The 26,874-nt window shown below is 42.7% G+C and overlaps 10 protein-coding genes across 10 annotated transcripts; 5 read left to right on the top strand and 5 right to left on the bottom strand.

Annotated features, from left to right (window-relative positions):
* Nucleotides 1-223: 223 nt before the first annotated feature.
* On the top strand, nt 224-2,180 carry K450DRAFT_264746 (uncharacterized protein; the record flags this gene model as incomplete). Its single annotated transcript, XM_051592777.1, has 8 exons — nt 224-507; nt 578-653; nt 733-881; nt 948-1,079; nt 1,142-1,222; nt 1,297-1,380; nt 1,457-1,981; nt 2,057-2,180. The coding sequence occupies 8 exons, from the start codon at nt 224-226 to the stop codon at nt 2,178-2,180; spliced, it is 1,455 nt and encodes a 484-aa protein (XP_051447811.1).
* On the top strand, nt 2,180-3,425 carry K450DRAFT_224880 (uncharacterized protein). Its single transcript, XM_051586287.1, has 7 exons — nt 2,180-2,338; nt 2,425-2,457; nt 2,558-2,677; nt 2,769-2,836; nt 2,936-3,035; nt 3,143-3,232; nt 3,300-3,425. Exons 1-7 carry the CDS (start codon nt 2,336-2,338, stop codon nt 3,309-3,311), a joined length of 426 nt encoding a protein of 141 aa, XP_051447810.1. The 5' UTR covers nt 2,180-2,335; the 3' UTR covers nt 3,312-3,425.
* A 26-nt stretch (nt 3,426-3,451) lies between these two features.
* On the bottom strand, nt 3,452-7,107 carry K450DRAFT_224872 (uncharacterized protein). Its single transcript, XM_051586286.1, has 9 exons — nt 6,898-7,107; nt 6,607-6,703; nt 6,221-6,527; nt 5,951-6,158; nt 5,799-5,882; nt 5,278-5,730; nt 4,630-5,202; nt 4,437-4,556; nt 3,452-4,372 (listed from the first exon to the last, which is right to left on the bottom strand). Exons 1-9 carry the CDS (start codon nt 7,003-7,005, stop codon nt 3,539-3,541), a joined length of 2,784 nt encoding a protein of 927 aa, XP_051447809.1. The 5' UTR covers nt 7,006-7,107; the 3' UTR covers nt 3,452-3,538.
* Nucleotides 7,108-7,195: 88 nt separating this feature from the next.
* Nucleotides 7,196-8,825, bottom strand: K450DRAFT_224866 (uncharacterized protein). The gene is made up of 2 exons (XM_051586285.1): nt 8,073-8,825; nt 7,196-7,988 (listed from the first exon to the last, which is right to left on the bottom strand). The coding sequence occupies exons 1-2, from the start codon at nt 8,459-8,461 to the stop codon at nt 7,271-7,273; spliced, it is 1,107 nt and encodes a 368-aa protein (XP_051447808.1). The 5' UTR covers nt 8,462-8,825; the 3' UTR covers nt 7,196-7,270.
* Nucleotides 8,693-11,223, top strand: K450DRAFT_268754 (uncharacterized protein; the record flags this gene model as incomplete). The annotated part of the gene is made up of 10 exons (XM_051592894.1): nt 8,693-8,825; nt 8,890-8,962; nt 9,031-9,239; nt 9,310-9,354; nt 9,429-9,706; nt 9,765-10,039; nt 10,105-10,147; nt 10,218-10,352; nt 10,433-10,495; nt 10,564-11,223. The coding sequence occupies 10 exons, from the start codon at nt 8,693-8,695 to the stop codon at nt 11,221-11,223; spliced, it is 1,914 nt and encodes a 637-aa protein (XP_051447807.1).
* Nucleotides 11,224-16,170: 4,947 nt separating this feature from the next.
* K450DRAFT_170181 (uncharacterized protein) lies at nt 16,171-17,371 on the top strand (the record flags this gene model as incomplete). Its single annotated transcript, XM_051584109.1, has 5 exons — nt 16,171-16,578; nt 16,651-16,839; nt 16,942-16,972; nt 17,037-17,058; nt 17,143-17,371. 5 exons carry the CDS (start codon nt 16,171-16,173, stop codon nt 17,369-17,371), a joined length of 879 nt encoding a protein of 292 aa, XP_051447806.1.
* A 267-nt stretch (nt 17,372-17,638) lies between these two features.
* Nucleotides 17,639-21,923, bottom strand: K450DRAFT_224850 (uncharacterized protein). The gene is made up of 18 exons (XM_051586284.1): nt 21,637-21,923; nt 21,489-21,561; nt 21,356-21,425; nt 21,236-21,299; nt 21,009-21,150; nt 20,880-20,933; nt 20,735-20,783; nt 20,573-20,658; nt 19,818-20,510; nt 19,424-19,742; nt 19,271-19,356; nt 19,065-19,195; nt 18,890-18,989; nt 18,706-18,815; nt 18,420-18,632; nt 18,222-18,350; nt 18,053-18,153; nt 17,639-17,966 (listed from the first exon to the last, which is right to left on the bottom strand). Exons 1-18 carry the CDS (start codon nt 21,877-21,879, stop codon nt 17,843-17,845), a joined length of 2,787 nt encoding a protein of 928 aa, XP_051447805.1. The 5' UTR covers nt 21,880-21,923; the 3' UTR covers nt 17,639-17,842.
* A 1,458-nt stretch (nt 21,924-23,381) lies between these two features.
* On the top strand, nt 23,382-24,350 carry K450DRAFT_224846 (uncharacterized protein). The gene is made up of 4 exons (XM_051586283.1): nt 23,382-23,500; nt 23,587-23,748; nt 23,816-23,875; nt 23,959-24,350. Exons 1-4 carry the CDS (start codon nt 23,414-23,416, stop codon nt 24,127-24,129), a joined length of 480 nt encoding a protein of 159 aa, XP_051447804.1. The 5' UTR covers nt 23,382-23,413; the 3' UTR covers nt 24,130-24,350.
* Nucleotides 23,910-24,593, bottom strand: K450DRAFT_224845 (uncharacterized protein). Its single transcript, XM_051586282.1, has one exon. The coding sequence runs from the start codon at nt 24,466-24,468 to the stop codon at nt 24,139-24,141; it is 330 nt and encodes a 109-aa protein (XP_051447803.1). The 5' UTR covers nt 24,469-24,593; the 3' UTR covers nt 23,910-24,138.
* Nucleotides 24,594-26,805, bottom strand: K450DRAFT_224842 (uncharacterized protein). Its single transcript, XM_051586281.1, has 6 exons — nt 26,642-26,805; nt 26,335-26,439; nt 26,003-26,143; nt 25,853-25,925; nt 25,102-25,775; nt 24,594-25,019 (listed from the first exon to the last, which is right to left on the bottom strand). The coding sequence occupies exons 1-6, from the start codon at nt 26,734-26,736 to the stop codon at nt 24,719-24,721; spliced, it is 1,389 nt and encodes a 462-aa protein (XP_051447802.1). The 5' UTR covers nt 26,737-26,805; the 3' UTR covers nt 24,594-24,718.
* Between the last annotated feature and the right edge of the window lie 69 nt (nt 26,806-26,874).

Genomic DNA, 26,874 nt, shown 5'->3' with positions numbered 1-26,874 from the left:
GCCACTATCTTTATTCACTTTTGATATATCTGCAATTGCACCTGCCAAGGAATGGAAGTTATGGTCACTGCGCAAGATTTGAGTCCATGGCGTCATTGCAGCTTTGTGAAAAAGGATTGGACCACCACGGAATTGGAGGACCGACACGAAAAATCAAAAAAGCAGTTACTTCTATTATTCATCAATCGTTCTGAGCTTATTCTACCTTTTCGCGATCAACTTCATGACTGGCTCATATCCTCCAAATCTTTCACAGCAAAGTCTACATACTCTACGAGAAGCGGCAATAGACTATGCCCTTGCCAACGGTCTTGTAGTTCGTCCTACTGTGGATAAACAAATCCACTTTGCTAACAATGCTGCTGTCACTCATGCACCCTTCAGTCTTTTTCCAACTCCATTCCCGCGACGAGAATTTGAAAAAGCTCAAAAATTGCAGACCACTTGGAATGAGCTTATACATCACCTCAGTCAAGACGACGCTTTCTTGAATGAAATTATGGATACGTATGTAAACTTTACCGCACTGAAAATCTTAAATATACCTGTCAGGCACGCTGATACCTTTTTTCGTTAGTCTCAAAGAAGTGGATGATTTTATGGAAAGACTCTTTGACATATACAAGAAAGTGAGATCTGAAGGAATTAAGCAGGTAGGTAATCTTCATGGCGTTAATATGTAGACCGCTGCCTCTAGATAGGCTAATGCAGCGGATGGGCGCAAATTGACAGAAAGCTGCTCTTGGAATACATCGCTGTGATTACTTGCTTCATCTTGCTGAAGGAGGGAACAGTGCGGACGCTATCATTCAACAAGTGGAATACAATACCATTGCATCCAGTTTTGGAGGGCTAAGTGCCATTGCTGGCGAACTCCACCGGTAAGCTATATACTTGGAGAATTCAATTGTGACTGTGATACCTAACTTCGGTTGGCAATCGTTTAGATTCCTTTTGCAGGCAACAGACTATGAATGTGAAAAGGGAACTATCAAGCCAGAGAACTTACCGGAAAACACATCTATCTCTGGTATAGCTGGAGGTATTGCCGAAGCTTATAATTTATACAATGTCCCAGGGTAAGCATTAGGCTAAGATCTGAAATGAATCTTGAGTATGTGTTCTGATGGATATATATTAGATCTGTCGTCCTAATGGTCATACAACCCGGAGAGCGTAACGCATTTGATCAGCGAGCTATTGAATATCAATTACTCAAGAAGTGAGTTTTTGTATGAACCACCAAACCTATTTATCCTCAGTACATTTTGAGTACTCATTTCTATTGTTTGATAGACATAACATTCGTCTTATTCGACGTACGTTATCGGATATAGAAGAGCGTGGCCAACTTGATCCAGAGAGATCCGCTTTGATCATGTAGGTGTCGGTAGACGCAGCCGTCTGCCTAAACCATGAAACAGACTCTCTATCAGCTATTAACACTGCAAAATAGGGATGGACTCGAAGTAGCTGTTACCTACTTCCGTGCAGGTTACTCCCCCGACGACCATCCAACCGAAAAGCAGTGGGCTGCGCGACTCTTGATAGAGCGATCATTCTCCATCAAGTGCCCTAATATTGCGTATCAGCTCGTCGGAGCTAAAAAGGTGCAACAGGTTTTAGCCATTCCCGGACGTATAGAAAAGTATTTGGACGAGAGCGTAGCTAACGAGCTCCGTGAATCATTTGCTGGTTTGTATCCCTTGGATCATACTGAAGTGGGTCAACAAGCTTATCAGATGGCACTTGCCAATCCCGGAAAATACGTTATGAAACCACAGCGTGAAGGTGGTGGCAATAACTTGTATGGCGACGATATCATCATTGAACTAAAGCGACTCGAAGGAAAGAGACTGGATGCATACATTCTCATGGATCTCATCCGATCACCTCCGCTGAAAAATATTATGGTTCGCGAAGGTTTACTTATCCAAGGCGATGTCATTAGTGAGCTCGGAATATACGGAGCCTATTTACAGTATGTATACTTTCATCAATCTGACGGATATGTCACTGTTCCGTTTACTGACCACCCTCTTTTGTTTCAAAACAGCGATGGTGAAAAACAGATATTGAACGAACGTGCGGGTCATTTACTTCGCACTAAAGGTCATGGTACGAACGAAGGCGGAGTAGCAGCAGGGTTTGCCGTAATAGATAGTCCGCTCTTGCTCTAAGCTTGGCATTTTTTTTTACCATGAATTGGGCTGTGAGTGTCGGAGATGCAAATGCGACAAGGCAGGTCGCTTGTGACGTATCGCCTTTCTGCGATATTCGCGTGCGGCTCCACCTCGAAATAAAGGATCATCACTTTTTCTTTTAACCCCATACAATGGTAATGTGACGATGACGTACTTGACGTCAAGCATTTCAATTGTTCTATAATTCCATATGTCTAACCCATTATCTGGAACATCATAGGCTGATCAACTTACAGAGGAGCAGATTGCTGAGGTAAGTTGGCTCGACGCCCCTTTGGCCTACATGGGTCCTCGGATTTCCCAAGGTCTTGGTAATGGATAGAACACTGACTTACCGTACGTATTTACTATAGTTCAGAGAGGCTTTTTCTCTTTTCGACAAGGACGGTGATGGCAGCATCACCACCAAGGAACTTGGTACCGTTATGCGCTCCCTTAACCTCAACCCTACCGAGGCCGAGCTTCAAGATATGGTATGTTTGATTTGCCACATGTTTGCTGCTTTCTTTTCGATTTTCCTACAGTTTAATGAACTGATGTTTACTAACTATCAAACTTGAATAGATCAACGAAGTTGACAGCGATGGCAACGGAAACATTGACTTCAGCGAGTTTTTGACCATGCTTGCCAGGTACGTACCACAAATTAGCTGAGAAAATTTTTGGCTTGAACCATACATGTTTACGATCCTACGCATAAGAACTCCCTAACCAAATCTATTTTTTATCAGAAAAATGAAGGACACCGACTCTCAAGAAGAGATCCAAGAAGCCTTCAAGGTCTTTGACAAGGACGGTAACGGCTTCATCTCCTCCGCAGAACTGCGCCACGTCATGACTTCTCTTGGTAAGTTACAAAAATGCGTATATAATTTCGTGCATCCATAACATTGCTTTATTCGTATTAACCTTCACTCTTTTCTTTAACAGGCGAAAAGTTGACTGATGAAGAAGTCGATGAGATGATCCGTGAAGCTGATGTCGATGGTGATGGCCAAATCAACTACGAAGAGTTTGTCAAGATGATGGTAAGTTCCATGCACCCAGAGTATTTTCACAGACTTCAACAAGTGTTAACCCATACTATTTACATAGATGTCCAAATAAGTGCGTTGACTTTTAAGTATATAAATATATATATCTATATTCAAAAGACATGAGATGTATTATTGCCGTGGCTAGTTGTCTTATGAAGCTGCTGTTGTTTTTGTCATAAAAGAACATGTTAGCCCGAAACGACCAAAATGAAAAGAAAATGTTGGTTGGAGGCGGGGCCAAAACATCTGATTGTATAAGAACCAAGTTGAACGTTGAATTTATTGACTACCTTAAAATTATATACCACCGAGATCAACCTCGTCGTATCGAGCACCTTCATAGTTGCTATCATGCGCAACCTTGGCACGAGCGACTTCTGCGCGGTTTTGAAGATGCAACAAGGTAGACTTGAAGTGTCGGCTGACATATTCGGAAACAGGACCTTCAATCTCGAACAGGGATGAAGAACTGGAAGACCTGGGGTGTTGATCGGGATTGTCCATATTGGCCAGGTTGGTATTGATGAGGTCAATCAAGCCGTTGAGGTACTTGACAGTGACAGCTTCATTGCGTTGTTCGAAGTAGTAGATATATCGGTTAAGGATTTCAACAAAGAGTTCAACGTTGGTGACAGCGTCCAGTGTACTATCAGCAATCTTGAGGGCTTTTTGGAGACATTCCAGAACACGTTGACCATCGCGGAAGAGTTCTTTTTCTTCACCTTCAGTCTCGTTGAATCGTTCGGTTGCCCACCACAAATGTGACGACATGTAAACAGCACGACATTGATCGGCCTTCTTCAACAATTTCGATCCGTGCAATGCAGCTTTGGTAATCAGAGTATCATAGTTGTCATACGAGAATACGCGAGTTGTCTGTAGTGTACCAACAATAAGGGTAATTGCTTGATACTGTGCTCTAGAATCGCAAATAGAATCCTCGTATATCGTGAAAGCTTGAACGAAAAATTCATAAGCAACATCCTCAAATCCACATTCGTCGGCACTTTGTCCGGCCAAGAGATACATTCGAAGGCAAGTATCGGAAGATTCAGTCTTGCTTTCCAATAATGCAATAACTTGATGAATGAAGCGGAATAATGCTGCGATCTTCTTTTCCCAATTTTCATCCTAAATATGGGAGATTAGTACCTGGGTTACATATCTGCTTTTGAAGCAAACGAACTAAGCATACCTGATTTTCCTGAAGCTTGTATCGTCGAGCAAGTTTTATAGCGGAGACAGTCAAAGGAGGGAAGGTATATCTGACACGCTCTCCGCCTTCAGACAATTGCTTTCTGGCAGCAGACAGTAGCTGGATGAAATAGAATCAAGGATTAACATATAGATACATTTGATGGCTATACGAGTAATAAAACATGACTTACCAAGAACTGCTTGTCTTCGTCGTCGGAACGTAACAAATGAATAATTCTTGCTAGCCAGCCTTGCTCCTCAGCAAGTTCCTCTTGCTCTGGACTAGCGAACTCGGCCTTTCTGTTACGAGCGTTTCCGTAAGCAGCTGGAGACTGAGCTGTTGTGATAACAGGGGCGTCCTTCTGGTCACGAATCAAAACATCGCACATTTCCAATACACCATTGACCTCCTCCGGCTCACTAATGATGGTCTCATTTCGGAGAACGCTGGATATAATGGCTTGAGCAACAGACTTACGAGTACTATATGTCTGAAGTGCAAGAAGTGGTTGGTAGCTATCGAGTAGCAACAAAGTCAAAACTGTTGGGTAGTTTGTAATGGGTGCCAATAGGAGGGCCAACAAATTTGATTCGGTTATCTTGGAGTGAAGATCAGGAGTGTCAGAGAATTCTATGACCTTGTCCTTGGCATATGTGAGGACTTGGTTGACATAATTAATCTTCTCTGGGTAACATGAGAGCGAGAGATTAGTTAAAGACACAAGCAAAGCGGTGAGATCTTGGACGGTGAGATCGGGGCGTTGCTAAACATATTAAGAAGGTACTTTGTTAGTCTTCACCAAATTTACATGGTTGTCATCTACTGCACAACAATTTACCTTAACCAGCTCAACAATTTGAGTCCAAAAGACAACAAAAAGTTCCACATCTTGAGGGATACCACGATACTTCTTCACTGAGCCATCTTCATTTTCTTCAACATCGGCATCAGCTGTCTTTTCGTGTCCATTTTCTGCCGGAGCTTCATCTTCTTGCTCTCCGTCGTCTTCTTTCTCCTCTTCAGTGGCGGGTTCAGCTTCTTCTTCTCCTTCGTCACTGTTAGCTTTAGCTTGAGTTTGGTTCTTTCTCTTTTCTTTCTCTTCAGCTGTGATAGCGAGCAATTTGGCTTTTGTTTGATCTTCTGTTTCAGATTCTGCCTCACGAGCAGCAAATGCAGCCAAGCGATCAATTAATGCGATAATGATAGATTTCACATTGAGCTTGGGGTGCAATTGAGCGGTCGCGGTCAGGAAAGGCTCCAGACTTCTCAAGTGATATTCGTCTGGGAAGACCTGTGGGAAGTGGCAGATAGGTTGGCGAATGTCATTAAGCCATACTGGCCAAAAGCAATGGCAATTACCTGAATAATAACTTCCATCAAGTACTCTTGAGCGATAACATCACGGCAGCTAACTACCTGGTCGAGAACTCCGGGCATGATGGTCTAAATTCACACAGACATTAAAATAAAGGCAAAATTGACAGCAGGTGCAAAAGGATGTGAAAACGTACGGTTTTGTAAATTTCCAGATCTACTCCTTCCAGTTGGCTGAGTCTAACCAAGTTTGTTCCAACCAAAATCTTTAGTTCTCTTCTCTCGGCTTCACGCTTTTCGCGGTCGCGAGAATGACCTTGATGCTGCAAGCGAACCCAAAGCTTGTTCATCTCGGTAAAGTTGATGAGTATGAACTTAATAGATTCGCTCAAATTACCCTCGGGACTGTATTGAGATTAGACTAAAACAACGCTTTGACATGCAATCTTTCGAAATTTGATACCTACCCTTCACCATCGCCAACAGGAAGATAATCACGCGTCATACCGCTAAGATAGTGTCTCAAGAAGAGACCCCTTGTAGGATGCTGCACACCTCGAGACATTTCCATCATATCTCGCATAATTTCACGAACAGGTGCTTCCTTGATACTCATATAAGCAGCACCAACAGTGATCATGAGGTATAATCGAGGTACAATGTTCCCAGCATATTGAACAAGCTCATAGAGGTCAGCAAGATGATGGCGTCCAGCAGTGTGAGCCTCAATAAGATAAATTGTCAAATGGCGAAGAGCATCAAAGATAGCCATATCTTATCGTTTCAATGCAGGGAGTTAGAGCACATAAATACTACAAGTCTCAAAGAGTATAGCATAATATCCTTTACTTACAAAGCTCATAGTAGTTTTTCGGTGTCAAAGCTGAGGTGCGCAACTCAGCAAGCATAGTTGAACAGTGTTTCAAGCCATCCATCAGCTTGTTATTATCCTATCAGTGAAGCAGGTATTATTAGTATACATAAAGTATCTCAGCATATTTACACCAACAGTGGTCAAGTTGAGTAATTGTAGCTTCATCAGCCAGCTGATGGCTGCCAAGACGAAGATTGACCCAAGCATACAAGCTACATATAGCCATACGTCAAGCATGTCCCACTTTAATGAGTGCAGTGTGGTACTTACCAAGCATTTCTTCATGTGGTGAGCTTGCACTTTCACGACATTGAGCGCCTCCTCCAATAACTTGGCTTGGTCCTCGGCAGGTGCAGGACCATTCAATACAGGATTCATATTGGTAGTATATTACGATTTCACCGAGTACTGGATAAGGACAGTTGCTAGTGAAAGAATTGCGATGCTAAGGTGCTGCCGAGAGTTTCAGAGGAGTTGGTTGCGTCAAACTTGGGTCTCCGCCTCGCAGCGTTGTGCCCGCTCAAAAAAGCGTAGAGCACGTGATTGCTATTGCCCTAGAGGCGATACGTTTTTGAGGTGAAAACGGATCTTTTCGCACACTGTTTATTTTGTAATAAAGACGATTATAGCATATAAAATGTTTTTAATTCATAACAAGGACAACTTTTCCTTTGGCACGATGGCTTGCTATTAGTTCGTGGGCTTTAGCACCATCTTTGAGCGGAAATACTTGATCTTCAGGGACATAGGATTTGATTTTGCCTTCCTCGAAAAGAGTTGTAATTTCAGGCATATCCTCATATGGTAGAGAGTAGATAAATTGGTATTTTCTTGATCCAAACATCTTATGTCCTGCGATGCTAGAGAGTGTCTTTGCTATGTCCATAAAGCCAACTCTTTGAGACCCACTGTGCTCGATTGGCCCTACGGCTGACGAGTAGACCCCAGACGGCTTTAGGGTTGCTGAAAGTAGATTCCAGTAATCCTCTCCACCTACAGCATCAAATATGATGTCAACAGCGTCTTTCTCTTGTAGAGAAAACTCCCGAATACTGTTTTCAATTGTGTAATCCAGAACTTGATCAGCGCCAAGCTTTTTTGCCAATTCAGCGTTTTTACCACTGCAAATTGCAATAACATAAGCTCCAAAAGCCTTTGCAATCTGTACACCATAGCTACCAACACCTCCGGATGCACCGATGACGACGACTTTGGGCGACGATAATGTTTTGACTTTTCCATGATGAACAATTCCTCTCCATGCTGTAAATACCGCAATGCCTGCTGCACCGGCATCAATTGCGGAGACGTTTGCTGGTTTCACGGCAATGCCTGCTTTGGTTGCTGGTACTCGAGCATATCTAGATAAAAGTCATCAATCATAGCAGTGTGTAAGTCCTACAAGATGTGTACAGTAGCCAACCAACTTAAAAACGTGTGCTTACTCCGCATAAGTTCCACTTCCGTTCTCGCCAGAAGGGTCGGGCAAAGTGCCGAAAACTTCATCGCCAATGTTGAAGTTTTTTACTTCGTCTCCTTTGCTAACAATTGTTCCACAAAAATCACGGCCAAGAACGTACGGGAAGGTCAACCTCATAAGTAGGGCCATATTTCCTTGACGAGCTTTGTCTTCTACAGGGTTAACTCCTGCAGCGTGAACTCGAATAATGATATCGGTGGGATATAAGAGTCGTGGAGCTTTTGCTTCTACATACTGCAGTACGTCGTAGCCTCCGTATCCAGACATTTGCAAAACGCGCATGGTTGCTGGTAAATCGGGCTGGGGAATGGAAGCCATTTCGAAATTCTTATACGACTGAACCAGTGAATCCATTTTTTTGTTGGGTCACAGACCCTTTTAAAAAGTAGACGATTTGGAGGCGTCATTTGTCGTCACTCTCATTACGTGTCCACATTTCCCGAACGTTTGACTAAGTCTTCCTGAACACAAATGAACGAGGAGTCCGCACTCTTATTGCCTAGGAATGGCGTGCCAGCCGAACGAGCTGTCCATGATCTCGTTAAGGAGGTAAAGGCAATAGTGAATTCCAAATTTCAGACCAGCATGCCTCAATCACTACTTGGGCTCCCGGATATCAACGTAACTGTAGTAGAGCCCATTATCAAACTTTGGAGAAGTCGAAGAGAGCCTGCTGCCGTTTTTGCGTGGCTAAGCGCGAGATGCGATTATTTGAAAGGTATAATGCGGTTGTCAACGAATTTTGCAAGGTCTTAATTCTCATGTAAACACTCTGGTTACAGAGTCGTATAAGGATTTGGGCAACACTAAACTTTTGCAAACGAGAGCAGATGTGTGCGAAGTAGTGGCGATAAGGTTAGCTTGTCGTGATTTGTTGGTTTACTCGGGATATACCAAACTAAAGCACGATTCTTTCTTAACAGACTGCTCAAGTCGTACACTCCCGATATGTTGATCTACGTCCTTACAAATGATTTTGCACCGAATCAATCGTCGAAAAGCGCGAGCAACCTTCTCAAAATTTATGAGCGAAAAGAACAGATGGAAATAGCATCTATGAATGCATTGGAGGTCGCCATAGAAGGATCTGCAAAGAACTTTGTTTCCAGCCCACTTGTACAAAGATTACTTGGTAAGGAAATAAACATAGACGATGTAGGATGTTATGCGAAGAAGCTTATATACGTTATTTTCAACAATAGACGACATTTGGAGGGGCAATATCGTTTTTTTCGCCTCGGCCATTGGTAAGCTAGCAATAGGAAATTATGACTTGTCTTTGACTTGACCGTTGCAAACTCTAAATCGTCCCTCCATCCAGATCATCCTTCGTCGAGAATCAAGTGGGCGTACACCCTCCCAACGCAGACTGTGGACAGAGCAAAAGTACCCATTCCTATCAAGGTGGCCACTGTTAACCATGCTGATCCTCACATACTGCGACTGTCAAGATTGAGAGTGCCAAGGTACAAGGCCTTTTTTGAAACTCTGATATATTGCGTCTTCGTATTTTGTTATTCGATGATGCTATACAACGATATTTGCGGGAGCCCTAATGGATGGGAGATTCTTTTTGATTTCTTTGTTATTGGGTACACAGTAAGTGATGATATAAATATTCATTACTATCCGGAGCGACTATACTAACAAATTGTAGATTAATGAAGTGACGCAATTCGCAAATGCACCTTCCTACTATTTTCAAAATTTATGGAACGTGTTTGATGTTGGTATCTTTGCCATATCATTTGCATTCATGGGGCTTCGGCTCCAGGATTTAATACAAGGGAAGGACACTTGCAGCGATGCATACGATGTCCTTGCGATCAATGCTATGCTTTTATGGCCACGACTATTGTCCTCACTAGATAGTCTCCCCTTCTTTGGTACATTCTTGGTCATCATTCGTAGAATGCTCATAGATTCTACAATGTAAGGCGCTTTCAATGATCATATGTAACACGCATTGCGATGATTAATGGTGTTTACATTTATAGATTTTTTGCCTTGCTAGCTGTCTTTTTCCTTGGTTTCCTCCAGGTTCGTTCTTTGACCGTTCTAACTGGCGTTATTACACATTCTGATTAACAAAGCATACTTGCCCATGTAGACATTCTATGCTTTAGGTCGGGCAACATATACTTGGGCACAAATTGGGGATTTAATGCTGAAGATTATGCTGGGATCACAATTTCAAGGATTTGAAGCTGCACCCAATTTTGGTCCTTTCGGGCCGCCTGTAATGGTAAGCCGTGGTTGAAACATGCGTGTTACGGTGTCTGCCACTTTGTGTGAAGTTGACCCTGTATTACTATCCCGACTTAGATTCTGTACGTCGCCATTTCATCGCTTATCCTTGTCACCATATTGATCGCAATTTTCAACGAGGTAAAGTCCGTTGGACTTCTTCATCAACCGAAATTGACGATATTTCTTACATTTTTATTCGTACACAGAGCTTTTCAAGCATTATATCCAACGCACATGAAGAATTCCTCTTTCTAATGTGTATCAAAACTGTGGAACAAATTCAAAGTGACGAATTATTCGAGTACATACCACCATTCAATTTAATTCAGCTTGTGCTATTGTATCCTCTACAGAAGGTCCTTCCCGACAAGATCTTCCTTAAAGTCAACAGAGCAGTCATGTGTATTCTCTTCCTTCCATTTCTGCTGATAATCTACTTGTGGGAAGTCTTTTCGGCACACTGGAATAAGGAAGAAGCCCAACAACTTCTTGTGCAACGCGCTGGATCAATTAAGCCAACTAAACGAAGGATAGCATTCCGAACTAGAACGCGAAGTACCACCGCTGCTCCCCGAATATCCGCAGTTTCTGCCGTTCCTCCCAACGACATTATTCCAGAGGACACAGTTGCGATCGATTTGAATCAAGAAGCCGGTGCTGGCTATGGCTCAACCAACTTTCTAGGAAAACAGAGAGCAGAAGGATCGTCTGCCACATTATGCGAGAGCCCGACCCAAACAATGGAAACTGAGCAGTTTAGCTCACCTAGCGCCAGGGACAGCCAGCTTGCAGACATTAAGGAGAGATGCCGATTGTTAGAGGAGCAAGTGCAACTCTTGGTGGCTGCTATACGCGAAATGAACTAGGAACTTGTATCGCGAACATTTTCTTTGACTAATAGCTATGCTATAATGATTTAAGATGCAAGGGATGAAGTTATGTAATATATATTTTTTTACAATCAATTATGAGAACAAAATCTGCTGAATCGTATGGAGTATTTTGATCGTTGTACAAAATGAAAAAATTTTGCACATACCAATTAATCGTCAACTATGAAATTGTCATCGCGCTGTCACGACAGACGAAGTGGCACGTCTCTCTGCGTCCTCTTTGACTCTCACACACTATTTGATGATCACGGCGATCTAACGCGCACCCTACGCACGAACATGTTGATCCGATACATGCTTCTAAAGTATGCTGTCTCCAAGGAGTAAATTTAAGTCGTACATTGGACCTTTCACTTGTGCTGGAATTTGAAGAAGTTTTTCCCAACATTATAAAGCCATAGTTTGACCAATGTCCTCGATGTATTAGGAGACCATTGTGTATAAGTGTTGTCAACTCAACAAAACAGATGGTACTTATTTGTTTATAAATTCCCAGCCGAAATTCTATTCGCCATTCTCAGTCTGGATCTGCTTTCTTACCGTGTTATCTAACGTCATTTTTGAGCTTCCAATCAAAAGTAATTGCAGAAAACATACATGCAAAACACATGGTGTCACCAACCCGACTCATCGCCAGCTAATCGGTATTATTCCGCCAGTATGCTATTCCGAAAAAGACGATATCAACAATACTGTAATAGCGAAGAGCAACGGGTTATGACAATGCGAAGTATTTTGAAAGGATCTTTCTGATGCACGGAGTCAAAGTAGGTAAGAAGTGCGTAAAGTAGATTTTCGGTCAAAAATCTTTGCATGAGCTTTGAAAAGTTCCAATTTGACAGCTCGCATAAAGCTCGCATAAGTTACTATGTGCCTGGCCGCTGTCCAAAAACATTATCTGCCCGATCATTAAACGCGAAGATATCAATACTATGGAGTAATCTGTACCACTGCTATATATCTCAAGTACCAATCAACACTTCATTCTTTCCTGGACATCAGCTTGCAAACAACGAGGTTGTACCACTTCGGACATGGTTATGGTAGGGCCCCATGTGGCGGCAGATCATCCGCTATAGGCCTCTCTATTTTTTTTTTCTTTTTTCTCTTTAGACACATTGACAATTGTCCCATGCTGCAGGAACAGACATCGGATTCTGACGAGGTTGCTAGAAATTTGACCTCGGCCTGGACTCACACAATGGCGAGACTGCATGATTCACAGCCTCCATCGTTAACAAGTTGGGAACAGTCGAAATCTGGGTACAACACGTCAAAGCTTTTTTTCTCAAATACTTGGTGAAGCGATTATTGACCAACATATATTCTTACAGATATGACTCATGCAGCCACGTTCAGGATGATATGAATGGTACAATGTCATTGCCGCAAGAAACAGCTATACCCGCACCACGCCGTCACAGGCTGAATTCCTATAAAAATCCAAAAGATGGTGATGGTCGACAAGAATTTGCAACTTTAGCGGTCGTTTTTGGACGTGAGGAGTATACTGAACCAAAGCCATTATGGGAACGGCAAGAAGATTCCGGCCATGTTGAAATCAAAGATAGGACTGTGGTTCGTACCTCGTACGTTCACAGCTCACCGTCTGAAGTCCAATCCATCTCCCAGATAGTGAATTCTTCCTTCCCTGATGTATCAGATGAATTGACCCAGCGCTCAACTTTCAGTCCAACTGTTAGTGACCCTGTCTCTCCAATGTTTTCATTGCCAGCCATTCCACAAATTGCCAGCTTCCCTGAATACAAAGCTGACGACTCTAGTCTGCCATACCCGGAAACCGATGATTCTGTCTGTAGCCTATCTCCGACCACTTCAGATCAGTTTCGCAGGTCTTTATCACCCAAACGCATTAGCTATCATTCCAACAGGAGTTCTACTTATGAAGAATATGATATTGCGCCTCCATTACTTTTTCTGGATTATCCACCAGCAATCTTTGATGCACTTGTTTCAGATGTAGATGAGAGAATCATTGTTTGGGGTACGGACCCAAACAAACCTGGGCCCAAAAATACAACCACGCCGGCTAGCTCATCAACGCCATCAGTTACGAAAGGCTTCTCAGCAAATGCAACATCCCCTAGCGTCCAGCCACCTCCCCCTACTCTTCGAAGAAAGATTAGCCAAACTTTTGTTAACTCAGCTTTACGAATATCACTACGAAAAAAAGCACAGCAGCCTCAAAGCCTGCTGATGCAGATAGCCAATCAACGGGAGAGACCTAACAGCCTGTTGGATGAACGGGCTAGTTCATACTCCAACGAAACTTCCATTTCTAACGAACAACTTGCAAGTATAAAGCGTGAGTCCACCACGGATTCGAAGGTTATAGAGGCGGCTACCGTCGAGAAGCTTGTTGAAAAATTGACGGTCGTATTAGACTATGGATTTTTGACCGATTTCTTCTTAACTTATCGTACATTCATCTCACCGCTTCAACTTTGCAAATTGCTTATTTTACGATTTCGGTGGTCCTTCATCAACGACGATGAACCCCGACGCGTAGTACGTATTAGGTAATTGATGATCGTTTGACTTGAGCTATGACAATGAAAGAGATAACTAACATGGTGTGCGCTCAAAAGAACTTTTGTAGTGATTCGACATTGGCTCCTCAACTACTTTGTACATGACTTCATACCTTCACGACAATTACGTCTGACGTTGACGTCTTATATCAACCAGCTGGCATTCCACCCACTTGTACGTCAATCTGTACGCGATCAACGGATCGTCAAAGGGCTCAAACGTGTCATAAGGCGTCTCAAGATAGTATATTATCGAAAAGCTGAATCTGGTAACGTTCGAATCATCTCTCCACCTCCTCTAACGCCAAAGGAAGAGCAAATCGAAAAACTAGTTCGAGGCAAGCTCATGCAGAACCCTGTTCGGCGAACAGCGACGACCTCCCTTAGTAAATTCAAATGGTCTGGAGCTAAAATGAACGGTAACACCGCCATATCGGATGCCAACTTGGCGTCAGTGGTCGTAATTGGCAATATTGACCGCAAAGGTGCATCTTCTGCAAATGTCCAATCAGATCTGGGTAAAAAAATCTTTGGCAAATCAAGTATGCGAGCCATCTCTTTGACCGATGTCAGAAGCAGCGTCTTGGGTGCGCCAATTCGTAGATCCATAGCTGGTCATTCGTCCGAAGAAAACATGAAGTTTGTATCGATTAAAACGTTACAGATGCAGAGAAGAGCAGAAATTGAAAGACAGCGAAGCGAAGTTGAGCGAGAATACGAACGACAGCGGCAAATGGAGGGTAGACCACTCAGCATTGCTTCCGATGATTCCTTGGAGAGCGAACTCACCGCCGGAACAACAGATGATGAACTAGATCACGCCTCTGAAGATGATGGTAGTGTTATCGGCAAGGAAAAGAACTTCGAAGAAGAACTCCGCTCCCATGAACTTGAGATCCAACGTCGCAGACTCGAAGAAGAAGAAGAGATGAAACGGGTCAAATTTTACGCTCATGGTGATATTACGTCTACGCAAAAAAGCGACAATGTTATCCCGCAATCGCTAAATATATTCAAAAACCCACATTCGCACACAGTATCTGTCGAGCGAGCCAGAGATGCCCCGTCACCTAACCGTAAATCGTCAGCTGCAAGCGCTGATGCCGTTATGGTCAGCGGTAGAAAGCATTCAAAGAGACCAGGGCTACCTGCCGATTTTTGGGCCGCCGGTGCTCAAGCAACCACTGGACTGTCTCAACCTAGTTCCACCACAGCTCCTGCTCCAACAACTGACAGTCTAGACAGTCCTAGCCAAGACAGTATACAAGGCAGCCTGAAATCATCGATGAGAGGAAAAAATGAACAGAATACTAGAGCCAGTTTCGTACAAGGCAAACACTTTCCATCAGGGTTTGCAAAAGAATTATCACAAAAAAGCATAGAACGACGCCGAAGTGAACGTGATCTCAGGCAGTTGTATCTGAAGAGTAATCAAGACACCAATGCTCATGAGAATGGTTTCATTATGGAACCCGTACCACCCGTTCCCAATATTGACAATATGTACGCTCCTTCTATATACTCAAGCGTCAGGAAGTTGCACATTTCTTCTGAATCAAGTGAACATGCCGAAGGGATGGAGAAGACGTTAAGGAGGACACCAAGTGGCCGATTTGTAAATATGATTGCAGAGGAATTGAGACGAGAAAATCCTGACAACTGTGAATGTGTAGCTTGTCAAGGTATAGCTGACGATACAAGTGATTGTAGGCGCCTTAGCGTTCTTCTTTCTAGCGACCCAGAACGCCGGGAGAGCATAGAATTGCGACATCGTAGAGGTGCCAGTGTTGATCGACTTTCAGATGTGACTAAAACTAGCACAACAGGTTATGAAGTCATCAATTTTCAAGAGGGCAACCAGGTTGTTCAGAATGGTGTCAGCGAAAACGATCATCACCGCCGACTTTCGGCTATGAAAGCTGCCTCAACTGGATTATCCTCCGAAGAAGCCGACACTATTGCATCTCTTCCGTATGTTGAACGTAACAGCGTTCCTGTGCTTCAAGATATTGACCTGTTGCGACAAGTAAACAAAAAAAAGAGTGAAGGAAATGGCACGGGTGATGTGGGATATAGTCAGGTTGGCCATACTTCCCTTCGAGGATTAGAGCGTATGCCCAGTGTTGTTTCAGCTTTACGCACAGTACAGCTCAAAGAACATCCATCAGACATTAACAGCGAGGTGGCCGAGCTGGCTGTGGCTACATCTTCTGCTGGATTTCAAGATGCTATTTCGGAACCTTCCTCCACTCAATCGCCCTTTGCACAAGATGAATCCCATCAATTTAATTTGGAAGTGATTGAGAACGAAGATAGAGCTGAAGTCAAGAATGCGTATAGTACAACCCTACCATCGCCACTTTTGCCCATGCAGACCCAGCCAATTCCTGGTTATGTCCCCAAGACAAAGATAGAAGCCAGATCATATTTCCGGCGTTCCTTCATTTTGTACGAAAGATCTGAATCAATTGCACAACAGCTCTGCTTGGTGGAACGAGACGTCTTGCTGGCTGTTCAATGGGAGGAACTAGTACATTGTCGGTGGACGAAGATGAACACCAACGTGGATGGACGACAAGATGGTAAAAATGAAGACCCACATTTCACCGATAAATCCCAGAAATCTCCAAGGTTTGATAGTAGCTTGCATCATGGAGTTCAGGACGCTATCCAAAGGTTCAATGTGGTTTGTCAGTGGGTTGCTAGTGAAATTGTTCGAGCTCCAAATCTAGAAGTGCGAGTGAGAACCATCGAGAAGTTTATCCGTATTGCAGAGGTACGAGCCCCCTGAACATGAGGATAAAGATTATGCTTCAATCACGAACACTAACATATCAACCCCTTCTAGAAATGCCGCATGTATTCAAACTTTGCTACACTTATTCAAGTCCTACTTGGGCTGCAGGCTCCAGCCGTTAGTCGCCTACACAAGACTTGGTCTAAAGTTAGGAATTCCGAGCTTAAGATTCTTGACGAACTTTCATCCTTCACCTCACCTACCAAGAATTGGAAGCATATGAGAGATAGCATGACAACCGTAGCAGAGGAATATGGAATGTCGTCAACAGATATCCAGATTGAAATGCCTGGAACTTCAACGACACGAGGGTTTCCTTTAAGCTCAAGGGGCCGCGTAAAGATTCCATTTGGAGGTTGCATCCCATTCTTAGGTATGTTTTCAAATCTGCATAGCACATAGCCTGCAAAACGATTGACACTTTTCTCGCTGTCTAGGAATATATTTGTCGGATTTAGTGTTCAATTCGGAACAGCCTGCATACATTGAAAGTCCCTGGGAAAAAGCAGACACCAATCGCATTTATCGACTATTAACACGAAGTAGCAACCAAAAAGATATATCCCCTCTCTTGAAGCAGCCACTAGTCAATTTTAGCAAGCATCGCGTTACGGCCATGATCATCAAACGTGTTTTGACCTTCCAAAACTTGGCACGTCGATACCCATTCGAACTCAATGTTGACCTGTTTTCTCGCTGTAATGAGCTTGAGTGCCTCACTCCGGACGTTATCAAGGGCCTCAGCCATGTGACTGAACGTCATAACGCTTAGATCTAGAGTCGACATCGTACAAAGCTTCAAATACCCTCCATGGAAAAGACTTTTGATTAACATATTCTTTCCACCATATCACATTTTGACATTAGTTTCCATTACATTACTTTTTGTCTACTATATATATATTTTGAATAATAACTTTTTCGCTTTTCTTAATCTATCGCATTGACAGTATTTCTATTTTTCTAAGGTGGTAGCGCAGCGACCACACAAGCCATCCTCGCTGGTGGAAAAGTAGTTCCGGCATCTTGGGCATTTGTGGAGATCGGATCGTCTGCTGTTGATAACGACGTTGTCCTTGTCCAATATAGCACATTCTCGCTCATAGCCTCCGCTTGGCATGGATTCCTTGCTCGTGTGAACATTGACGCCAGAAATGATGAATACAGATGCTAATTCCGAAGCTTTTTTGCGAATAAAAGAAAAGAGATTTCCGCAAGGCGTTAATAACCGTTGATTCCCAATCTATGATTTGTGCTCATATACATGCAGATAATACATACCATGTTTCTGTATAACTTGACTTATAACGGATGATGAATCCGGCAAGAAGATGTCAACGGTAGCCTCTTGTGATGATCGAATGTTTCTAAGGAGCCGTCAGTGGTTAGGACATGATTTTTCTTTCAAAATAAATTTTAGTATTTATGACCCATTAAAAAAATGGTAACTTACTTGTCTTGGCGTGCAATCTCTAGCACGCGGTTGACTTCGACTTTCAGTGAACGCAGAATGTCCCACTCTTCCTTTACAGCAAGGTTATCCCATTGAGAATTCTACAGAAGCAAAACGGTCAGTATTAAGAATGGATCTTGATGGATGCCAGCAGAAAATGAAAGCTTACCGCAGTTGGCCACCTGACTTTGAATACAGATGATTGCGGCTGCTCGGTCTGCTCTTTGTATTGCTCATAAATCTCCTCAGCAGTGTGAACAGTCACTGGGGCGAGGGTCAAGGTATATGTGTTGAGAACCTTGAAGAAAGTACAATTTTAGAATACAATGATCTGACAACCTCTAAATTAATTGATCAAAATACTTACTGCGGCCAGAACAGTTTGAGCAGTTCTTCGTGAATGTGAGTTTTGTGGGTCGTTATAGAGACGATCCTTGATGACGTCGAAATAGAAGGATGAAAGTGTATTTGCGGTAAAATGTTGAAGGGTTTGCATTGCACCATTGAAGTCAAATGCTTCGTAGGATTGCGTCATGGAAGTAGTGAACTGTGCGAGTTCATGAAGCATATATTGGTCAACCTAGTGGAGATTGGGCGATAAGAAACGCTTCTTCCCTAGGCATAGTATATGAAAACCTGAAATAACAACTTACCGGTTGTAACTGGTCATATGGAACGGTATCCTTCAGGCTGAAATCGGATATGCTACCGAGCATAAAGCGGGAGGTAGTACGAACTTTTCGAATCATATCTGACACTTGCGCTACATATCATGAGGAATATAGAGTTCAGTAAAAAGCACGACGATCCAGAGGGCTACAAGTTGTCAATACATACCAATCACTGTTGGACCGACGCTAACATCCTTTGTGAATTCTGTATTGGCTACCCATAATCGCAAAACATCAGTGCCATAAGCAGGGTTTTTCTTCAGGTCCTGTAATGTTGAAGAAAATATTTAGTGTCCGAACTCAATAAAACACTGTCTTCATTGTTGGATTCATCCACAAACCTTTCCTCCCTTAGTGATAAGAGATGGTACAATGGTATTTCCCAAACTCTTTGACATCTTGTAGCCCTTCTCGTCGAGCAAAAATCCGTGAGTTATCAGGGTTGAATATGGGGCTTTAGATTTGACGGCAACTATCAAACATAAAATTAGACATTCTGGATTTCAATTAAACATCCTGTAACCGAGATAAAAGATCTCCCACTTACTGCTAGTCAACAAAGATGACTGGAACCATCCTCTATGCTGATCGCTTCCTTCAAGATAGACATCAGCGACGGGCTTTGATGGATCTCTAGATGGAGATGCAAAGTTAGACACTCTATGAAGCACAGTCACTCTAATATGAAGAGCTCACTGACCTTCCCTCCATGCCATCTACCAAAGTCCAAGAAGTTCCACTGTCAAACCAAACATCCATAGTATCGTATCCACGCTTGTACTTTTTGCCAGTCTCCTTGTATTCAGGTGCAACAAACACCATATCATCTTCTTCCGACCACCAGCTGTCAATGCCCTTTTCATCAATGACTTTGAGAACGTGGGCAATGTTGGACTCCGTCAACAGCGGCACATCCGTCTCTACATCGTAGAGAACTGGAATGGGAACACCCCATGCTCTCTGTCTGGAGATGCACCATTCCTTTCTTGACATCGTGAATCCTTCCAATCGACGGATAGCTATCAAATGCCAAAGATGGCGATTAGCTTCCAAACAACAAACGCCATTACATTAGGCTCTTTCCTGACACTTACAAACACTTGGAACCATGTTAACGTTTCTTAGGGCTTCTACCGCTTCTTTCTGAAGACTTTCGACGTTGGCAAACCACTGAGCGGTGGCTCTCAACATAACAGGCTTCTTGGTACGCCAGTCGTAAGGATATTTGTGCTTGTAAGCTTGCTCCTTGATGATGTAACCTTGTTCCTGAAGCTCATTAATGACAGCTTCAGTTCCTTGATCGAATGTAAACAAGCCTTCAAATTTCTTTCCGGCTTCAGCTGTAAATTTGCCATCGGCGTCCACAGGACTAAAGGGCATGATGCCAAGTGATCGACATGCCTCGTAATCTTCCATACCGTGTCCGGGAGCAGTGTGCACGAGACCAGTACCCGAGTCCGCAGTGACATGGCCAGCAGCAATGATGGGCATATTCTTGCCGTTGAGTACGTGTTTATACTCTGCACCGACTAACTCGGATCCAGTGATCTTGCCAACTTGCTGGTATTCCGAAGCACCCAAAGTCTCAACAAGACTATCAACTAGATTTTCTGCGACAATGTAGGTTGAATTTGAAGAACCTTCGCCCTTGACATCAAGGAGTGTATATACAAGATCGTTATGGACAGCAATGGCTTGATTCGCCGGTAAGGTCCAAGGCGTTGTTGACCAAATCAAAGCGTATAATGGCGACTTGGGATCCTTCTGAAGTGATTCCAAGGCTTTGACTGAAACAAAGTGTTAGACAAATACTTGGTTTAAAAATTACCAACCATTTCAGAGCACATACCAGATTTTGTAATGGGAAATCGCACGTAGACAGAACGAGAGAGATGCTGATCGTCATATTCTAATTCGGACTCCGCCAAGGCAGTTCTAAGATCAAACACGACTAGTGGTTGGTATTGGAAGACTACAACATTGTTGCTTCTGTTTAGGTTTCAGCACTTACTTTGACGATGGAGACCAGTAGACAGGTTTGAGTTGACGGTAAATGTATCCTAAACAGAGAGAGCAGGTTGCCAATGTTTAGTTAAGCGTATTGAGGAGTTATGGACTGAGGTGGTGGTCCGTGCGCTACTAGAGATGATAATTACCTTTCTTCACCATTTCGCTAAACACTCCAAGTTGTCGAATTTCAAAATCTTTGTCTACAGAGTTGGATAAACATTGAGCTATGACTGTTCATCTCTTTTTGAGTGAAATATTACGAGCTCATGACTTACTTAACGTCAAATACGGCTTATCCCAGTCGCCCATGACACCCCAGCTCATGAAGTCCTTCTTCTGTTTTGCGACTTCCAAAAGTGCACGTTCCCGTGCGACCTTTCGAATCTCGGAAGGGAGTAGCTTTTTGGAATCAGTTGCCTATTGGTGACAGTTAGAACATTTGGCCGACCTCATGCATTGCAAATCACGACGATTTTTCCTCATCAACTGTAAAAATTCAAACCTTCAACTTTTCCAATGCCTTGAGTTCAATGGGCAATCCATGGCAATCCCATCCTGGTGTATAACTGTGGCTGATCATCAGCATTCTATCCCAATTAGAAGATCTTTTCATTCCACTTACTGGACTTTGTGGCCTTGGAGTACTTTATACCGCAAAATGATATCTTTTAAAATCTTGTTCAAAGCATGCCCTGAGGAAATAAATGGTTTAGTTGGTCTATCACTCAATTATACATAATCCTACTGCTAATTACCCATGTGGACGTCGCCATTAGCATACGGTGGCCCGTCATGAAGAACAAACAAATCTTTCGGATTGTTCCTGAGCTGTTATTTAGACAAACAAAAATTTTGTTATAACCTCCAAAAGACAAGTACATGCAAATGTACAATTGTACTGACCTGCCAGTGATATAAGTCTTTGGTACATCTATCATGGAAAAGATGCTCGCGCTTTACGGCGTCTGCGCGTAGAGGAAACGGAGTATTAAGCAATAGAACCGTAGACTCATACGGGCTTTTTGGTTGTTTTTTGACGGAATCGCTCGCCCTGAGGAGAGTTGATTGGTGCATGCTGCGGTTGAAAAGTAATGATTGTGCTCTTTTTCGTAAAGGACTACGGGCTGATGCCAATATGCCGCTCATTTTAAAATGATTTGGGAATGGCCACACAAGTAATGGTCATAAAGTGTCAAGTTTGTGTGCAAATATGTGACTGATTATTTGGGGAAATAATCGGTGTCGGTGCCTGTGGCCACAATTTCGGCTCTCAGTGTCCTGCAATTGAATTAGAGTGCCAGTTGGAGAAGATTTAGAAGTTCAGGAGGTTGTGCTGCTCTGTCCTTCACGAGACCTCGTAATTGACAAGTTCTGATGGTAAAGCCTGTCGCCAGTGGAATACGTGGGAAGTCAAGCAAGTTTTATATGCAAAAGCATAACAAAGTGCGGTATGCACTGTGTTACATTTATTAATCAATAGTCTGGATAGATTGTATTATCAGAGTCTGTCGTAATGAAACCCTCTCTAGAAGGTACAGTTATCCGCATAATAATGTGGCTTAACGCTGCTTGCATTCAATTCTGGTTCAGACCCAATTCCTCATCCCTCTAATGACAAAGTGTGAGTGGATCATTTGGCAATTTTTGGCTGATCATCATTATGAGGCGATCAACTCGCTGAGGGCGGGGCTAGCCCAGAAACAAGACGTACGCTTTAAAACCGCAGAGCAGCTATCAATGTATGACATTCAGTGCGTTTAAAGGCAATATTATGCTGGGTAAACCTCCCTCCCGACCATTCATAGGAAGTAGTGGAACTTAGGAAGTACCACAATTCCAACAAAGTGGAAAGAAACGCTTTGAATACTCAGAGTATTCAAACTACTCTGTAATCTCGACATGAATAATTGAAAAACGTTCAGTAACTTTCATCAATGGAAAACATTGAACTTCTTCAAAACATTAAGCTTTTCTGCCAGAAAATAATTCGAGAAACTCTACAATTGGAGGCAAATGATATACTGCACCATCTGACGGTATGGAAACAGTAGGGGGCCAGGTTAGTTGACTCTCGACTCTACATGATGAGCCCGGACGACTTTTGACCAGAAGTACGTCTTCTTCCTTGATTCAAAATTTGCGTAAGCTACTACTCTATTTCGTCTTTACGGTAGAAGGGATCATAACGAAGCAGGTAAAGAAAACTATCACATCAAATCAATCATTTGGTATAGCTCCAACATGCCTTTTTCGCCCATCGAGCCGGTTCTAAGTACGTATTTTTGCAATCTTTATCTTAAAGGGTTGGTATTTTATTTTTTCAAAGGACATTTCCCAGAGGACACTGCTACCTTTGCCTATATCATAATTTGCATTTCAATGCATATCGGTGATTCATTGTGGTGTTAAAACATGGAGATATATGTCACTTTCCTGTGCTATTGTTATAGTAGTTTCATCAAAGGCAGCGTCTAGATGTATTCTTCCTATATATTGAGTAAGAAACTATTAAAATTACCTCCTGTTGTAGTTACTTTTTACCTTTGCTCGAAGTCGAAACAGAGGATTATTCCAGTTATTTCAACACCGCTATTCCAAACACTGGCCCAAAAAAATGAACCAAAAAAAAAACTATATTAAAATCGCAACCCGCCTCGAGAATCCCTCCTTCATAGCAAGTATGAATGCACTGCGAAAAGCTGGCTACGTAGTGCAGGCAGCCTGCCTCATTCACCTCTTCCACCAGAATGTTGGTGAATTAACCTATGTAAGCTACCATGACTTCAGTTACACCAAAACACACGGCAGCTAACCGACTTGTTGTGCTCCATTGCGTGATTTCAATTCCCGTAGTGCATGGGTCCGTCAATGCTACCGACATTCAATATGGACGGAGATATCGTTGCCATAGAGCACTTGTCAAAACGATACAAGCGACTGTCCGTAGGAGACGTCGTCGTGTGCATATCTCCAGTCAATCCAGGTCGAGCGGTATGCAAACGCATATTGGGCATGGTAAGTGAACGCAACATACCTGTAAACGAATTGGTCGTCTGGAGCTAAAAGAGCTTGCTTTTGCTAGGAAGGAGACCATGTGTGCGAAGATCCCACATTGAGAGAGATTGAGAGAAAATACATTGACGTAAGTTGTGTTGTTGCAAATTTTGAGCCTGATTCCTTGTCTCATTTTTTACCTCACGTTCCTAACTATATGAACTGTGACAGGTGCCCGAAGGCCATGTCTGGTTAAGCGGTGACAACCTTAGCAATTCGAATGACTCTAGAACGTATGGCCCGGTACCATACGGTTTAATACGAGGTCGCGTGTTTGCAAGAGTGTGGCCAGACCCTGGATGGATTGCCAACAATTTCTTGCCATATACTAGTTACCCATGATGATATCATTTATGTAAGCTTTTCAGGTGTCGAGACAGAAAAAAAAAGGATTTTATAGGCGTTGGTAAAATAATAGAGAAAAGAAAAGACTAATAATATAATGATGAATAAGATATGCATTGTCACCAAGGAAAAGAAAAAGTGGTGGGGTACGAATACAAACTGAGTAGGGGAAGAAACACAGAAATTCAAAAAGGAGGCGATTTTTGGGAGAAGTAATAAGAGGAAAACTGAAGCAATCACAATGAAATAGGAATGAAAACACAGACAATAAAGGACATCTAAGAAAGCGATAATAGCAATGGAAGATAAAGAAAAAAAGAAAGTGATCACAAGCATATGAGTTGGAGTGTTGGAGAGAAAAAGACGATAAAAAAGAGAGGGAATGTGTGGTAAGAAGACGTGGGATAAATGAAATATAACAGAATAACGCACTACGAATTACACTAACACAAAATTGAATAAAGGGAAGAGGAAAAAAAGAGATGAAAAAGAAAAGATGCAGATAAAGATATTTTCAGAGCAGAACGGAAGTAATAGCAAAGGAATAATAGAGTAGATGAGGAAGAACGAGAATTTGTTGCTTGCATCACTGGGCATAAATACCATTAATGCGCCAATTAGGATCAGGGTCGCTAGATTCCTTACTGGCACTAGTGGGCCCACTGACGCTTTGCAATCCTTTGCTGACATCGGGCCAACCCATATCGGCCTGGCGATTGAGTAAGTCAAATGTATCAAGATGCTGAGATTGCAAGAAATTGGATGGTACATGTGTAGGTGACAATAAAGCGTTGCGATTCATAGTGGTGCTGGAGTTTCCAGAGTAAGGCGAGTACGCAGATGTCAATGAGGGTTGAGCAAAATTGATTGGTTGTTGTTGCGGGGAACTATGAGAATGAGAAAGTATGTTAGTCCAATCGAATATAAAGGCTTTTACAATCACTATTCTAAAGTCAAAAATCAACTAACCGAAAAACGGCAGGCATTAAAGGCTGGGGCTGTTGTTGTTGCTGTTGAACAAAAGATGCTGATGGTAATGGTTGAGCGAGCTGAGAGCGCTGCTGTGGTGCTTGAGGCGGTGGTGGTTGTTGATGTAATTGAGAAATGGTTTTGTCACTTTGGGACCTGCCCCACGACAATCTGATTCTTGAACCATTGATTTGGAATCCATTCATTTGCTGTATGGCAATTTCAGCAGATGCACGGTGAACATATTGAACGAAACCGCACCCTTTTCCAGCTGGAATTTTGACATAGGTAATTTCTCCAAAAGGCGAGAAAACAAGACGTAATTCATCTTCATTGACAGGTGATGAAAGGCCACCAACAAAAACTGTAGTGTTGTTAGGGTCTTGGAATTGTTGTTGCATTACAGCAGGAGGTGTAGTCTGATGTTGCTGAATCATAATTTGTTGTTGCTGCTGAAGAATGGCTGCATGATTGCGATTACTGTTTTTCGGAGTCGCCATCGATACTCTCATAGGTCGACTGCCGCAGTAAACACCCTGCATCTCAATCAAGGCACGTTGCTGTTCGGACTGATCATGAAAGCGGACGAATCCATAACCTCTTGGCATTCCAGTGTTTGGGTCGGTCATAATCTTTGCGGATTTGCATGATACATATCGACTTTGAAAGATAGCCTAGATGGAGGGAAAGGGAGTGATGAGAACGTCACACTACGAGCTAAACAAGAGTTATTCCCATCTTCCACACTTACCAGCAACATCAATTCCGAAACTTCATTGCTCAGGTCGCCAACAAACAAGCTATATTCAGGTGCTCTGTCCTCTCTAATACCATAAACGAACCAAGTCAGTCAAAAAGATGATGAGTATTCCTATCAGGTGGAAAAAAAAACAATGAATACCTTCTGTCGTTCAAGCCGCCCCCGGACGCCCAATTCAACTTGAAGACTTTGTGAGTGTTTGGTATGAGACTACCATTTACGGTTGCCAAGACCTTTGCAGCAGTTTGGGGATTTGAGAAATCAACAAAAGCATATACCGAACTACAAAGGAATTGAAGGAGTTTTGGAGGTTAGTTTTTTTGAAACGGAGGTTCGACAAAAATGCCAAGGGGGAGTACAAGGATTATTTTTTTCGGCTAAAAGTTGCTCGGGGGCCGACGTTGAGAAATCGCTCACTTCTCACACACCGTTGTAGTCCCAGCCTATGTTACAAAATGTATGGAAACACGTACCCCGTAACCTTGTCCCTAATAAGTTTCACCAGTACTTGTTCACCGAGATTGTACCAAACTTGACGAATGAAAGTTTCATCCATCCATGGCTCCAATTCGCCCATCCTGTTCGTGAATTATTGAAGATGGGTAAAGGTGGAATGGGTGACAATACGATGCGAAAAATGATTTGAATAAGTTGTGAATGGTTGTTGTTCGCAAAATTGCAATTAGAAGATAAAAAAGAAAGTTTAAATAAATTAGTATGGTTTGTGGATGGAATGTTGCGCACAGTATGCTGAGTCAGTAAAAGGGGAAGGAATGTTACCATAAAGTAGTTTTATCGGATGGAAGCATCTGAGCGGATGTCTGTTGCTGCGGCGGTGGTTGGAGTGGTGGCTGGAAGTCGTACTGAAAAGCCATTTGAGCTTCAAAGGACGATAAGGATTAGGGAAGGTAAAAGGGAACAGATGCAAAAGAAGACGGAGTAATAAGAAAGAGAAAAAAAATTCCAAGAGAAAAAAAATGTGTGTCGTAACTGACTGAGAAGTGTGTGGCTTG

The sequence above is a fragment of the Umbelopsis ramanniana genome, assembly GCF_025399195.1.
Source record: "Umbelopsis ramanniana AG unplaced genomic scaffold K450scaffold_7, whole genome shotgun sequence".
In the NCBI taxonomy this organism is placed as follows: Eukaryota; Fungi; Mucoromycota; class Umbelopsidomycetes; order Umbelopsidales; family Umbelopsidaceae; genus Umbelopsis; species Umbelopsis ramanniana.
Note: the sequence above shows the minus strand (reverse complement) of the source record. Positions and strands in the feature narration are given on the sequence as shown.